The 15,265-nt window shown below is 40.9% G+C and overlaps 1 protein-coding gene across 3 annotated transcripts in view; it reads left to right on the top strand.

The window, feature by feature from the left end:
• GRB10 (growth factor receptor bound protein 10) overlaps positions 1-15,265 on the top strand; it is a 141,413-nt gene that overhangs the window by 43,738 nt on the left and 82,410 nt on the right. For all 3 annotated transcript variants that reach the window (XM_030444135.1, XM_030444136.1, XM_030444134.1), the window contains exon 3: positions 14,468-14,561. In XM_030444135.1, the coding sequence (XP_030299995.1) occupies positions 14,468-14,561 (94 nt within the window). The remainder of the gene's footprint in view (positions 1-14,467; positions 14,562-15,265) is intronic.

The following is a 15,265-nucleotide window of genomic DNA, read 5'->3' as shown; positions in this document are numbered from 1 at the left end:
GGAAAGTAACAACTAACTTTACTAGTAAAAACTGAGGAAAATAAATCACTGATGTTTTGTATCCTTAGCTGCTGGGTCCTGTGAACAACTGAGCACTCAGTAGACTAGTACTAGCCATCCTTTTGCCCTTGCTTAAATGTTGAAGCATTCCTTGTTTTTTCTTGGCATCCTTTGCTTGTTCCATCTCTTCTGTTTGGGCAGTATCTCCATATTCTTTCTGTGTAATCACCTCCTGCTTTAACCTTTGCATCTCAGCATTTGAGCCTAGGCAGGAGTTGCCTGTCCATTCACCCTGGCTTTCTGTCACTCCCCTGTGACTTCTGCATGCCAAAATAAACCATTCATGAGTATTGAGGAGATTTACCTGGGAGATGAACTTGCTGCCCTAAGCCTCTTGGTTCCTTCAGAGCAGCCTCCCATAGGAACCTCGCAAGCAGATCCTTGAGCCATCCAAAAACCTGCTTTCCTGCAGTCCAGGACTGTAATTTTGCTAGTAGTCTTGCTTTCTTTGCTTATTCTTGTTGCCTTCCTCTCAGCAGGGTATCAGACTGCCATCAACCTCTGCCTCCCCAGCTGGTTCTTTATTGTCCATGAGTTGACTTAGCTTTCGGAGTTGTAGGGAAACAGAAACCCAGGAGTGGCTGCCGTGGTCACAATGCCATGACTACATTTCATGACCTGTTGGAAAGATTTCTCTAGGGTTGTGTGTTACATGCATGTTCTTCAGCGTTTCATGTCTTGAGCTTGTTACATAACTTCAGGTAATCTCTTAAATGTACCTGATATCCATTTATTAAAGGAACTTACAATATGCTTATGTACCCACACATGCACACTCAATTTATGTGAGTTTTTGTCCATTTCAAATTCATGGCAAACTCAGAATTTCTCAATTCAAATATTGTCAGTGTTTGAGGTAGTTACCTTAAGCCCTCCATACCTGGAGGCACTTGTAGAGCCTTTTCTCTAAAAGTGAATGTGAATTTAGACTTCCGAGTGCCCATTTCTCTACTTCTGGCCATTCAGAAGTATAAGGCAGCGTCTTTTAAGTTTGATGGGAAGAATGCCTGCCTGCATTCGTGCTGATGAACTTGCTAGGTGAAATGTTCTTGGTTTTTTTTTTCTGACATGAGCAAATGGTTAACCAAGTGTGCTAGAGATACTCTGAAAAAGGCATCTCTGCGATCTTGGTTTTTTCTGGAGTCCTTTATATCCTTAAAATTATGACAAACTGCTGGCTGTTGAACATGAATTGGCTGGATGGTTTAGTCGCAAACCATAACTGCTATGCTGGATGAGAGCAGACTGGAAAAATAGTTTTCTGACAGCATATCTTTTAGAGTATGATTTTCCTTGAAGATTAAAATAAAACCAAACCCATGAGACCAGCAGCTTCTCATCCACTGTCTGTCTATCATCTTCTGCAACTGGGATATTGACACAATAACATGCATTATTAGGTTGCAAGATTACACTTATGCTGTCAGTAATGTGGTGGTACGCTAATGAACTCCTGGGTGAGTTGCCACGGTTAATTTTCTTATTTTAGTTAGATGCAATGGTCTTCAGTTCAGCTGTATCCAGAAGGTGGATTGCTCCTCTCACCAGCAGCTTACTTCTGAAGCCTCATTAAAAGTCTTTCTTTTCTCTTCTTCATCCTCTGAGTTCCTTTTTTTTTTTTTTTTAATCTCTGACTTTAATCTCAGCAGGAGTCTTTCTTTTCCACTACTTTTATTCTATAGATCTGCATTTTGGGGTTAGAAAGAAAAATTTCAAAACTAGAGGTAGCAGTATAATGAATACTGATTGTTGCTGTAAAAGTTACTACCCTGAACCCTGGAGTTAATCACCGTCATCTGAGGGGTTGTAGCTGCTCATATTAAAGATTGTAGACCCTTGACCTTCAAAGTAACCAAGTCAAATAATTTTTTTTTTTTTTTTAGCAGTGGTTTTAGGAAAGAGAAAACAAAAAGAGAGGTATTTTAGAGAGGTATATTTACTCTAAATATTTTAGAGTATTTTTAATACTGGTTGAACTGAAGCTTAACTGATTGTATTATTATATTATTTGGAGCGAACAGTAGAAATCCATCTGCAGAAATGTACATATGTTGGTAGCTGTAGCTTTTCAGCATTGCTAAAACCACTGCCATGACATTTTGTGCATGTGGCAGTATTATAACTGCAGAATTTCTTGACCTTTTCTTCTGGCTGAGCAGCTTTGCTGTCTGTTGAAATACCTCCTTGTGTGGGGACTCAGTACCTGGGCAGGTCTTTTTTGGGTTGGTTTTCTTGTTTTATGTACTACCTTGGCAATTTTTGGCACACCAGACCTTCCTCCAGTAGTATGCTGGTAGTTACGAAAACTCTTTGATCACTTGAGGTCTTAATGTACCCCCAGTATTCAGAGGATTTGTGCAGAATTAAAGCATCTACTGCTTCTAATGACGCCGAAGCATTGCAGTGTATGTTCTGACATGCTGTGGGTAACTTTATGAGTCCAGTACCCCTTAGTGAAAAGTAGGGGGAAGCTGCACAAAATAAGCGGTCACTTGACACACTTATGCTGTAAACAACTAGTTACAAAGCTAAGCAAACCAAAAACTTTACAAACATGAAGAGGAGATTCAGGTGCTTGCTTTCAGCAAGGAGGTTTTTTTCTGAGTGCCAGTTTTTGCAAAAAAATAAAGATTTACACTTTGTATTGGGTTTTTCTTGGGATGGCTTTCAACTTTACATGTAATCTGCTAGTATTGAAATGCAAATTGCTTAGCTTTTGTGAATTTTCTTCCTTTAAAGACATCTAAGTCAATAAAGATTTTTTTTTTTTAATAAAGCCATTTTCTTGCTGCAGAGTAACTAGTATAGCTACCTGGAATATGGTAACTTTACTCAAGGAGGGGAACACATGACAGCCACTACATTGAGATACATGGAAAAACATAGAGACTTATTAATACTGGAACAAGTATAGCAATTAAACACATTCAATGTTGTACATTTAATGTCAGATATACTCCCTGAAAGTGTTCAGGGTCAGGTTGGATGGGGCTTGGAACAACCTGGTTTAGTGGGAGGTGTCCCTTGCCCATGGCAAGGGCAATAGAACTGAGTGATCTTTAAGGTCCTTTCCAACCCCAAATCACCATTCTGTGATTTCATTTTTGAAAATCTGACAGGAAGGTGAAGTATCGAGAGCACTGAGAGAAGATCACAGGCTTCAAAGTACATTTGAGCTGCTTGGATTTTACTTCAGTCAAACTAGTTACCTCTTTTCTGTATTCTGGTAGAGGCTCTGAAGTTGTAGAAAATACTGCTAATTTCTTTCATTTTGAGAAATGATCATAAGACACTGAGACACTGAAATGACCCCTGTTGTTAGCCTTAGCTTATTTTTTGTCTTGTTTTGTTTCCAGCCGTTGTGATTTGGCAATTTATGCGTAGGCAGCACTGCAGCATGGTTTGTATTAGAGGTACTGTCCAACCACTGCTAACAGGGGCAGTGATTTGTGAAGTCTAATATGGCACCACTATTTGAGGATTTTTTTTTTTAAATTTGTTATAGGAAAACTATTTAGAACCTCAGTGTAAAAGGTGTGGTGATGTGACTTTTCTTAAACTGTGAAGGTCAAAAGAGATTCAGCCATGATAAAGAAATGCAGAAATACAAGCCACTTGTTTTATTTGTAGTAGTTTGTTTTTTTTCCCAGGGCTTCCAAAGCAACCTATTACTGCAATATAAGCAGTACAAAGGAACTATTTTTTCAAGTATCTGTATATTTTTGACTATTTCTTACTCTGTTTTATTTGTATAAGTTATGTTATTCATTCGTTCTGAGAGAGTAGAATCTTCCATTTAGGTAGAGGTGAGCACACTGATCTATTACAATACAATATCTGATGCTGTGTTGTTAATCATAAAAAGGCATGGTTGTGCTGTAGAGATGTGTCTGTGATTTCTCTTTGTTTTTCTTAAAGTTACAGAGCTGAGGTATATGTAACATTACATCAGACCTGTTATTCTTCATTAACTTCTTGGTAAGCCTTGCTCCTCTGGAGATATGTAAAGACTTAGTTCTGTTATCTAACTAAAAACAACTCAACTGAACTACAGATGTCCTTGTTTCAGGTGAGCTATTAGTTCTGGGGCAGATTGCACGATGTAATAGGTAAATGGTTCTTGATCTAAACAGAAAGGTGAGTGGCTGATGTAATGAGGATCATGGGTTTGATCAAACAGGACGGTCATTTCTAGACCTAGTTAATTACTTACCTAGTGCCAAGGATCATTCTTGAAGAAGGGGAGAGGTATCAAGCATACCCTGAATTGCAGCATTGAGCAAATTGGCTGGAAACTAAATACATAAGGTCCGTATCACTTGAGAGTTGAAGCAAGTAAGGATAGTAAAGTAGTTTTGTGTGAAGTTATTCAACATGATACTTGGAATTCATCAGCTTTTCAGTTCGAAGACCTGAAGAACAGTATCATAAGCAATCTGAGAGTTACTTTGCCTACTGGTGTCTGGTGAGTTTTAACAGTCTATGTGAGCACAGTGGCTCTTGCTCCATGAGAGGTTTATTATTTTATCAGCTCAGTCAAGGGCTGTGCACCTATCAGCCTATTCAAAACCTCAGTTTGAAGCTGATCGATCAAGAAGACAAAAGGGGATAGCTCTGTTGACTTTTAAGAAAGCAGACCCACATTCAGCTGGGAAAAATTCCTTTGCTTTGTACTTCATGCTTGTTTCATTCCTTTGTTAGAGTTTCATCAACCAAGTTTTCAGGGCTGCTTAGCTATGAGGGTGCATACACTTCAGTGTGATTTAGGTTATCTGGCTGTGATTTCTACTCCCCAAAGCACAGAAATCTGAATATCTGTTTTTAAAGAGAATACACTTGTATGGAAATAGTGTTTTTTGCAACATAGGTAGCATCTTCCCTCCTCTCTTCCCTTCCCTGTCATGAGAGTCACAGATGTGTTGCTGATTCCAAAGTCCACCATCTGGAATCACAGAATAGTTTGGATTGGAAGGGACCTTAAAGATCATCTAGTTTCAACCCCCTGCATGGACAGGGACACTAGGGACATCTACTAGACCATGTTGCTCAAGCCCCAGCCATCCTGGTCTTAACACTTCCACGGTGGGGGCATCCACAACTTTCCTCTTTTCCAGTGTCTCACCACCCTCACACTAAAGGCATTTCTTCCTAATCTAAGTCTATCCTCTTCCAGCTTAAAACCATTACTCCTGTCACTACATCCCCTTGTAAAAAGTGCCTACCCAGTTTTCCCATAGGTCCCCTTTGATATACTGGAAGGCTGCAGTAAGGTCTTCTTGGAGCCTTCTACAGGCTGAAAACCCCCAATTCTCTCAGCCTGTCTTCATAGGAGAGGAGCTCCAGCCTCTGATCATCTTCGTGTCCCTCCTCTGGTCTCTTTCAAACAGCTCCATGTCCTTCCTGTGTTGGGGGGTCCAGAGCTGAACACAGCACTCCAGGTAGGGTCTCAGGAGAGTGGAGCAGAGGTGGAGAATCACCTCCCTTGACCTGCAGCTGGCCACACTTCTTTTGATGCAGCCCAGGATAGGGTTGGCTTTTTCATGCTGGAAGCACACATTGCTGGCTCATGTTTGGCTTTTCATGGACCAGCACCCCCAAGTGCTTCCTCAGGGCTGTTGTCAGTCCATTCTCCATCCAACCTGTATTTGTATTTGGTAAAGGTAGGTCATCCTTTCAAGCACTGAGCCTTCCAAGGTTAGTGCAGGGGATCATGAGCCTGCACTGAGACAGTCTGTCCAAGGCAGCTCATGTCTGCTTAGTGCAAGGGTGACTCCCAAAGCCAGTGTTCTTGGGAGCAGCTGGCCAGCAGCACTGCTATAACTGGAGCTCTAGTGGATTTGATGCCAACTAGAACAGACAGGATACCTTGCATTTCACTGGTCTGGGCATGGGGACTACAGTGGCTTGAGAAGGATCAAATATCCTGTCCCTTATTTTTGTGTGTTACAACTTCCCCTGGAAGAACATCTTAAGATTTATTTACTTTTTTTTTTTATTGGAAGCTAAATGAAAATAAATCTGTAGATGCCTTCTCAGAATGGACAGGTGTGTGAGGAAAGGAGTGATATGCCAAAATTTTCCAGAGCACCTGGGTACAAATATTCCCGTTATATTTCTTTTCACCCTTCTGATGAGGAAGGAGTGTAGTCTTACCAGGCACTTTGGAGACTTGGATGAAACAGAAAATCACCCTGGTAAGGATTCTTGAATTGGCTAAAGGTTTTATGAGCAACAGTGTCATTTATTATGGGTTGCGTTTCTCCCTTAGATTGTGTGAGCACCATCCACTATAGTAGGTAACACGTATGATTTGCTGTTTATCAAAGCCTTGCTTTTAACTCAACTTAAGTAGTGTAGTCTAAAAAGTATTTATTTAGAAGAGATTGGTGCATAATGTCACTGAAAAGCCTCTTCAGAAATGAGTATCGCATACTACCTTAGTTGACTTTACACTTTCTCAGAGTAACAAAACTTAATTTCTCTATTTCATTCCTATTGGTAAATACAGTTCTCTCTCACAGAAAACAGATTTTTTTTTTAGGGACTGTATTTTTGAAGTCACTTTTGACTGAAACCAAAGAGCTTGGAACTTGCAGTAAATTATTATTTTGGTAGCTTTTTCAGTGGCTGTCCCTTTCCAGTGAGAGTGAATTTCTTTAGAGGAAGGACTAACTTAAATTAAGTACATTAAGATGCATTATCAGGATCTGTAGCCAGCAGCAGAAGAAGCAGAATTTCTCTATAAGTGTGCAGGTTTCTTCTGTGAAGAATTTCCCATTATAAACTTCATTTATTCAGTGTTATTTTTTTAGAAATAAAAAGGAATCTAGCTTCTGTTTTAAAAAAGAAGCAGAAAGACATCAGAAAGTAACTGCTTCAATTTTTAACGTGCTCCTAGCTGCAGACATTTCTAAAAAGTGATTGTTTTCCTTAAGAACCTTGTGCATTTGTTTCTTTTCTGTATTTCAAGACTTTATTTTAGCTGTAAACTATGTAAACTGTCTCTATCAGTCATGGTGGTTTTAGTCTCATTAAAAATAGAACAAAGCTTTTAGCATTTCTAAGCCTGTCGTTTGGATTCCCTCCTTGCTAGCTGATTAAAAGACAGCAACCGTGATGCATTGAATTTTCTTCTACCATTATAAATGGCATTCTGGTCCAAAAAGTGAACACTGTGGAACATGCTGCCCAATTTTTTCTCTGCAGAATATTGGATGACAGCTAAGTTCTTGCAGAAGCAGTTGGTTTATACTAAGATAGGACTTCAGGTAGTGAGAGAAATTTAATTTGACATTGTTCTTGACAAATTCTGGGTCCAGTAATGTTGAAAACTCTGCTTATGCCTGTTGAGCAAAGACCAGCTTAGAGGAGTTGAATCTGTAATGGTAGTGTGCATGGGTGCTGTGAAAGTTTATACTTGAAGCTGTCAGCTAACATGGTATTATTGCTCCCGAACTACTGGAGTAAACTGCTTTTATGAGTAAACTGCTGCTACCAGATACTCTTGGAGGTTGCTAATCATGGTCCAGCTCTTGCCAGGTTAAATTTATTTATATGTTTATTTCCTGGGGAAGCAAAGAGCCACTTCTTTTGGTAAAAAACAAAACAACAAAACAAACCTCTCCCCCCCTCCCAAAAAAAACCCCACCAAACAACAAACCCAAAAAAACCTCACCCAAAAAACCCCCAAAACAAAACCTGAAAGCAGTTGCAATGCAGGTAGTGACGAGTTACATAACTGGTAGTACTCCTTAAAATAAATATGAAACATCTTCAGAAAAACAACTTTCTGGCTCGACTTCAGCAGTATGTCATACAGCTATATCAGTCTTTGTATTTAAGAAAGCTCTTTTCTTTTTTTTTTTTTTTTTTTTTTTTTCCCCCCGTTTTCTGTGGGAGAAGGAACACTTCACTGACTCGGGGGCACACACTGTAGGGTCTGGTGTTGGCAAGAGGGTCCATACCCTCAGGTTTTTTGTGTTTTTTTGCTGAGTCGAAATATTTTCTGGTCAGTGGGTTCTTGAAACCCAGACAGGGGCTGGGGGAGAAGTTCCTCCAAGGTCAGACTGGCAAGCCTTCCTGCCTTCCCCTGTATCATGGGACGTAATATAATTCCTGCGATTCATTTAACAAATTCCCTGTTGCTGCAGAGACATAGATCATGGACGCAGGTCTGTCTTGTCTGTCAGTCTCTCGTTTTGCTTTTTTCTTTGCTTGTTCCTGGCGTGCTGTGTTTCTCGTAGCTATTGCACATGTTGTGTGGTGGGCTGGTAAGTCTGCTGAGGGTTGTATGAATGTGTGGATAGCACCAAGTCTGTGCTCCCTGCCAGGTTGTTGCATGTTTTCCGTGATTTGTGGCACCGAGGATTGGAGGTGGCTCAGTGCATGGGGAGGAATGTGCTGCTGCCTTTGCTACTCCTGTAATCCCAAGCTGGCCTTGTTTGCTACTGGCCCTTAGAGTTATTGCTCTCGGTCTTGACAGCCAGTACTGTAAAATCAGACGGGTTCCTGCAGTTTGTGGCTTTGGTACTTCAGGAGAGAGAGGCTGACTTTTGACAAAGCTAAGTGGCTTTATTTTAAGCCCTTGTTTGTACAAGCTCTCTTAGCAATGGGAATGCTCAAATTCTAGGTTCACGGTTACTCTGTTGATTTACTGAGCCTTTCACTTGGCTCTTACCTAGTCAAATGACTGTAGTTAAGAGGCAGGAAATCTAGTTACAGGTCTTTAATTATGTAATATGTGGGTTGTCTGAGAATGCGCTTTAAAGTTTTTTGCCTAGTGTGCAAAGCCTGTTTTTTCTTTATTTCTATGACATGTTAAGCACTGGCTCAGGGAATGTGTGATTGGATCTCTGGCAGAAGACGGTAAAAAATTAGAACTCTGCCTGAGTAAACTTGAAATAATTTGCAAATCAGTGACTTCAGACAAACCCAGGAGCCCTGCGCTTCCCTCGTGATTGTACTTGGGACAAATTTCGTCAAGCTCTGAGGTGTCAGCAGGCTGAAAATACAATGTACCAAACAGCTATCTGGTAGGGGACTCTGCTGCTGTATTTAGCCACTAAGAAGCCCAGTGACTTAAATCTTTTAGGAAAGGAGTGTCAGATGCATACTGACTGATCTAGACTGCAGAGTTGGGATTACAGCTTGAATATTGGTCTGGATGTATCAGGTACATTTCTTCCTTGATAACCTACGTGTTTATCTTCACAGGGCTAAGAGTAAAATTGAATGACAGAACAGAAACTGGCTGGCTATGGGTACCAGTAAGCTATAGGAAAGTTTGCTTAGATGAATAGCTGTCTGTTTGGCACTTACCCATAACTGAGTCTTTTCTCCTCCATGTACATTTGATGCTTTAAGTGAACCAAGACTGCAAAATCATGTCATAAAGGAGAAGCATTTTTACATGCAAATAAACTTTTGTTTGGGAAGTGAAGAATCATACAAAACAGTCCTCAGAAGAAATGCTGCCTAATGTATTTACTGCATGTTAAGGATTAGGGTTGTGTTAAGAGGCATGTTAAGAATGGCAGTACTGGGTCAGATAAAGGAATGTTCTTCTACCTCTTTATCCTTTTTCTAAGAGTAACAAGTTGCACATACAAAGAGAATGTGATTTCTCAGTGTCCTCTTCCTGCTGCTGAAGTCTGGAGCTATGCCTATTCTTTCACCATCCTTGGTGGACATCTCCTCTTCAGTGTATTTTAATAATTGCTTTTTAAAAAAAACAACAACACATGAACACTTGGCAATAGTTTCCTTGGTCTGTACGAGGAGAAGGTACTTCCATTTTGCTTTACAGAAATTGCCTGAGCAGAGTGAAGCTAAGGTGCCTCAAGGAAATGACCTTATTTTCTCTTTACACTTAACTAGTTGGAAGACATCTGCTTTGGTGTGATAAGGTGGCACGGCCAGGTAGTCAGGTAGCTCCTGGCATGGCAGGAATGCCTCTGTGCAAACTGAGGAGTATCTGCAGTGGGATCCATCAGCACATCTGCCCTGACTTTCTGTTGTGCTGGACGGTGTACAAACATCAGAAGTATGCCATGATCTTAATTTGTCACTGTGGGGCTGCTGGCATGGGTATGCGTGACTCTTGCTCAATTGAACCTTTTGTTCAGGGGCACGGCCGTGTGGGTTTGCAGACAGCTACAGTAAATCCAAAACCAGGGACTGTCATCTTGGTGGTCTGGACGTCCTTGGTCTGGCCATAGTCCCAGGAGCTTCCGAGAAGCTGTGCTGCCACTTGTAGCCCTCCTTCATCTCGTAAACTTCAGTGACTGCCCAAGTTAGAAAAAGTTGAAGCCTTCAGTTAAAGGGGGATTTCCAGACCTCTACAGAAAGCTACTGATGTCAGGTCCCTTTCTTTGCAAGGAGAGAGGCAGAAAGGAAGTAAAGGGGGTAGTTTATTATTTGCACTTTTGGATCTTCTTCCTCCCTTCTCTAAGGCCTGTTTACCTGTAGGATTATTCTGAATGACTGACAAGATAACCTTTACTGAAGGAACCAGAGTGAGAGAAACAGCCATAGCGTTGTAGCAACATGCTGGTCAGCCTCATAATACTGTCTCATACTGATAAATACTCTTCTGAGCTAAACTCTAGGTGGGAACGGTATCTCTTGGAGCTGAAGAAGTGATTAAAAAGCATGTGTGCAGGCAGCAGAACTGCTGTAGTATATGGCTGTCTGATTTGCTGATTAAAACACCAGATTTAGTGTTTTCTTTGATAACTGAAATGCTTATCATGCTAGCACAAACATCAGCAAACATTGTATGTCATAGCTGAAGGAGTGCAACTTGAAAGGCTTGGTTATAGATTGAAAAATAAATCCAGATTGTCCTGGTTATTGATATGTAGAGATAACACTGCCTGTGAGTGGACTTTGGCTCTTAATGGGATGTGAGCATGTTGCATTTTGTGTCGTGCAGTGTAGGTTTGCAAAGGACGCTGAACTCTTAACCTGTAATGGCTGTGCATTTGGTTATATGAAATGCTAATGCATCTGTAAAAAATAAACACTGCTTCAGACCCTTCTAGACTCTTCCTCGTCAGTAGATTAAATCATTCTTGGTTGCAGATGCTGACTGACAGAGAAATAGTACATGCAAACAAGTCAGCAAGGGCTAATGCTCAGCTAGCTTCTAAAAATACTACAATAGCTGGATGGTACAGTAAGTTAAGTAACATGCTTTAATTTCATATTGAGAGCATTTATTGGAAGAGGAGGGAGATCTGGGGATTAAAACCTTGAGCAAACACATGACTTACCAGGAGCCCGGCTGCAGCGGCAGTGGGGGGATGGTGATGGACCAGAGGAGGTGCCCACCTTGCGGAGGGCCCAGGCCCCAGCCCCCAGCAGGAGGCTGGCAAGGAGGCCACTGCCACAGAACAATTACATAACTTTTTTTTTTTTTTTTTTTTTTTTTTTTTTTTTTTTATCTCCCCCCTCCTCTTCCTTCTTTTAACCTTGTTCCAATGTCTGTCTGATCTCTGCTGTAGCTGGCCGAGTGCCACTGTTTGTCCCTGCACAACGGACACAAACAGATTCTGGAGGGTCATGTGAAACTACACTGAGCTCTTTAAATCACACCGCCCTTACCTTTTCTCCTCTGCTGCCCACATTGCTTTTACAGGTGTGGCTTTGTTTATGCACGGCTGTCTCTTTACCTTAGCACCTGGGGTTGTGCTGGTGCTCAGTGCTTGCAGGACACCTTTGGTTCCTAACTTTGCTCAAGCTTCAGGAGAACTCTCTGGACCTTCTGGGAAGGGGTTTGCACCTAAGGAGACAGACAGGGGTGTCAGCCTTGCAAAGGCAGCACCAGCAATCATCAGTCATTGAAACATCTGCTTCTGATAACCTGGGTGTGTTTTACTATGACTTTGACTTAAACCTTGCAAATAAGGCCTGCGGTTCTCAGCATCTTAAGGTGAATCCAGAGAGACCGAATCTTATTCTTGTAAATTACTGGCAATTGCTAGTTAAAAAACCTCTGATTTAATTGATGACTTAAGAGCTTGGAACCAGCTCTTAGCCTGAAATAAAGTCTTCTCGGTTAGGTGTTTGTGTGTTACTTCTGCAGGAATCAAAAAAGATGCATCTTGGCCATACCTCATCCCCTGTTACTACATAGCACTGTAGGAGTCCCACCAGGGACTTTTGTGTCTCTGGATGACTGAAAACAGTTAGGTGTGTAACAGACAGCTTAGAACTGTTTTTTTGTTCCACCTTGTTCCATGTTGCTCTTCCAGGCTGAGAGGCAAAAAGCAACTACAACCATGCATTGGATGTCCAGACTCATTCCTGGGATGCAGAACTAATGCCAGACTTCATCAGTGGAGTTTTAGCTACCTGCTAAAAATACATGATGTTGAATTGCATGGTGGGAAATGCACAAGGAAGGCTCTGTGCTAGGAGGATGTTCTGCTGCTTTGTTTTTCATGCTTGTTATGTTTGCCTCTCAACTTCTGTACTGGCTTTGAAATAACTGAAGAGCAATTGAATTCATCCTTAAGTTTTGACTGAAACTTTTCCTAGATAAGCATCTCCCTCCCCCCTGTTGTCCTTGGAGCCTTTGAAATAATAATGCTGAACTTTCTGGGGAGCAGACTCTTAGTTTTGTATGAGCTTTCTGCAGTGTCTTCTCGTGTTGCAATTTCGTGCCTGAAATTTAAAACTGAGGTGTTGTGGGCCAGGTCAATGCTGTCTGGGTGGTATCCCAAAGAAAACTACATACATCCAGTGAAAACTAATCCAAAAGTGGTAATAATGTTAGGATGTGATACCCTGTAGTTGCAAGGGAATTGAGAGAGTCAGGAGCTTGTTCCTGACACATACTCAGTTCCAGTGAAAGGGCTAACAAATATTGCCATGTCTCAAGAAAGTAGAAACAAATACAGTCATGCTGACAGGAAGCCTGTTTTGGCTTTTTTTTTTTCCCCTTGCTTCCTATGAAAGAACAACATAGATTTGAGGGATTAACTTGGTTGTGTTGTGGCTCATGAAACAACAGTGTTGTGAAGCCAGTGGCAAGGGTGTAAAAAGCTATAAGGGGGAGTAGCCAATATGGAAGTAGAAGGCAGAGTGGATATGTATGTATCTTACATGTATATGGTTTGCTTGTAAAAGCTTCGCTTAGACATACCACTGTGGGTAGTTCTTGTCTTACAAACACCTGTGGGATCCTGAAGTGATCCCTGATGGTAAAGGTACAAGGGCAGTGCTTGAATACTGGAATCAAAGCTCAAGCATCTACTTTTTGAGAGACATTCTCTGCAGAAGAGGGTAATTAATTAATTTCATAGCTCTTACAAGCATGTACAGTTCTTATCCACGAACACTACATCCACTGGTTTTGAACATTAGCTTGTATTCTGTAAACTGACAATGTTTGGCTGTGAGCTCATGGTTGCACATAGCTGAATTGCTGCTCCCTGTGTGCGTGTTACTGCTATCCCATAATTGCAACATCATTTGCTATGGAGGTGATTCCTGTGTTTTGACATAAATGCAGCTCATGCCATTGTCTATTTATTCCACACTTTGGGCACAGCAGGAACATGTATACAGTCACGTATATGAGTACAGTCACATATATGACTGCAGCACACTTTATGGGCAGTGATGTATTAATGCAGTCAACTTCATGATTCTGTTTTTAAATACCCCCCTTTACCTGGTATATGCAAAGGCATACCAACTTTCTAAAGCTGTTTACCTGCTCCAAATTTCCTTCTTATACTTCTAAAACTCAGTGTGACTTTTCTTGCTTGTCTTATTTTTTTGTTTTTTATTTCAATTTTCCTTAGTCTTCTTTTTTGGCAAGTTCTGTGAGAAACCATGGTATTTTAGACTTAGCCAAATTCAGCCTGTGTTAAAAGTTCTTGAAACCTGATCTTGTGAGAGTTTTAGTATGAAAAAAAGAAAAAAATACAGGTTGGCATCCGGAGCCATGGATGTTTATCTACATTGAACTTCTGATTCCCCTTGAGGTTTGGTAGTTCACTACTGAATCTGTTTCAGTCCAGTTAATTAGTTACAAACCCCTAAGCTACAGACTTGGAATTAAAGAAAACAAAGCCCTAAGCCTTGACATAATTTGATGCAAGCAAAAACTTTTGTTAAACTAGAAAGAGCATTTACAACACTGTTTCCCAGTTTGAAATGCAAAACAAGAAGTACAGATGAGCCAACACCATACTTATCGATTCTGGGTTCATGCTACCTGTGTCACTGTGATAAACTTGTGTTCCCCTATAATCTCTCTGAGGTTGGTTTCTCCTATCAGAGGCATGGCAGGGCTTTTTTTTTTAATATAGATCAGTGATTTGCCTCTAGGCAGTGTATCTTACAGGGAATACAAAATTACTGGTTTGGCTAAGCTTTTCTGCTCTTCTGTTTTTAGGACAATGTAGATCAGACTTCGGCTCATGGTCGTCGGGATCTGGTGGAACCAAGTTTCCAAGAACCACCTAACCGCATCTCCCTGCATCACCAAGGTGAGGAACAGGGGCTGGGAATCCAGACTCCTCAGGGAAAAGTCTGGGTTCTGCATGCAGAGACAGTTTTACCTCCATCTTGCTATTCCTTTTTCATTTACAAACAAACAATTAAACTACCCCAAAAGTAAGTTCTGGATGGTTGAAAAGGAGAGTTCAGAGAGTTTTTTGTCATGACTGTATGGTGAGCTGTGGGTGAAGATGACCAAGAACTTGTGGAGCAACTCAAGCCTTGTAGCCTGAACTTGGATTGCTGGCCGGAGTGGAAGGTATATTCCCCTTGTTTCAGGAATGGGGTAGAGGGAAGTACTGAATTCAACATTTTTAATGTTAAAGTTGCATTTGAAAAATCCTTGATTCCTATAAGAAGTATTCAGAGCTCTGGATCAGCATTTGCAGTAGGAGAATAGATAAGTGTGTTTTCTTGCTTCACATGACAGAAATCAGCTAATTTGGGGAAAGGAAGTCCTAAACTAGACATTGAAAAATAAATCTTAAAAGTCTTTCTTTGCCAATTTATGTCCAGATTCCTAAAAAAGGACAGTTACTATTATAACAGCGACTTTTTAGTTCAGCTTTATTTTTTTGGCTTAGAAATAATTAATAATAGAGAGTTCTGTCTTAACCAGTGATCCCCTCAGGGTCTGTGATGGCTTAATTTGGAATCAAGTCTTTGAAGGTCATCTTCATGTATTTTTTTCAGT

Source organism: Calypte anna, chromosome 2, assembly GCF_003957555.1.
Source record: "Calypte anna isolate BGI_N300 chromosome 2, bCalAnn1_v1.p, whole genome shotgun sequence".
Taxonomy (NCBI): domain Eukaryota; kingdom Metazoa; phylum Chordata; class Aves; order Apodiformes; family Trochilidae; genus Calypte; species Calypte anna.
The sequence above is the reverse complement of the archived record's forward strand: the minus strand, read 5'-3'. Positions and strand labels throughout refer to the sequence as shown.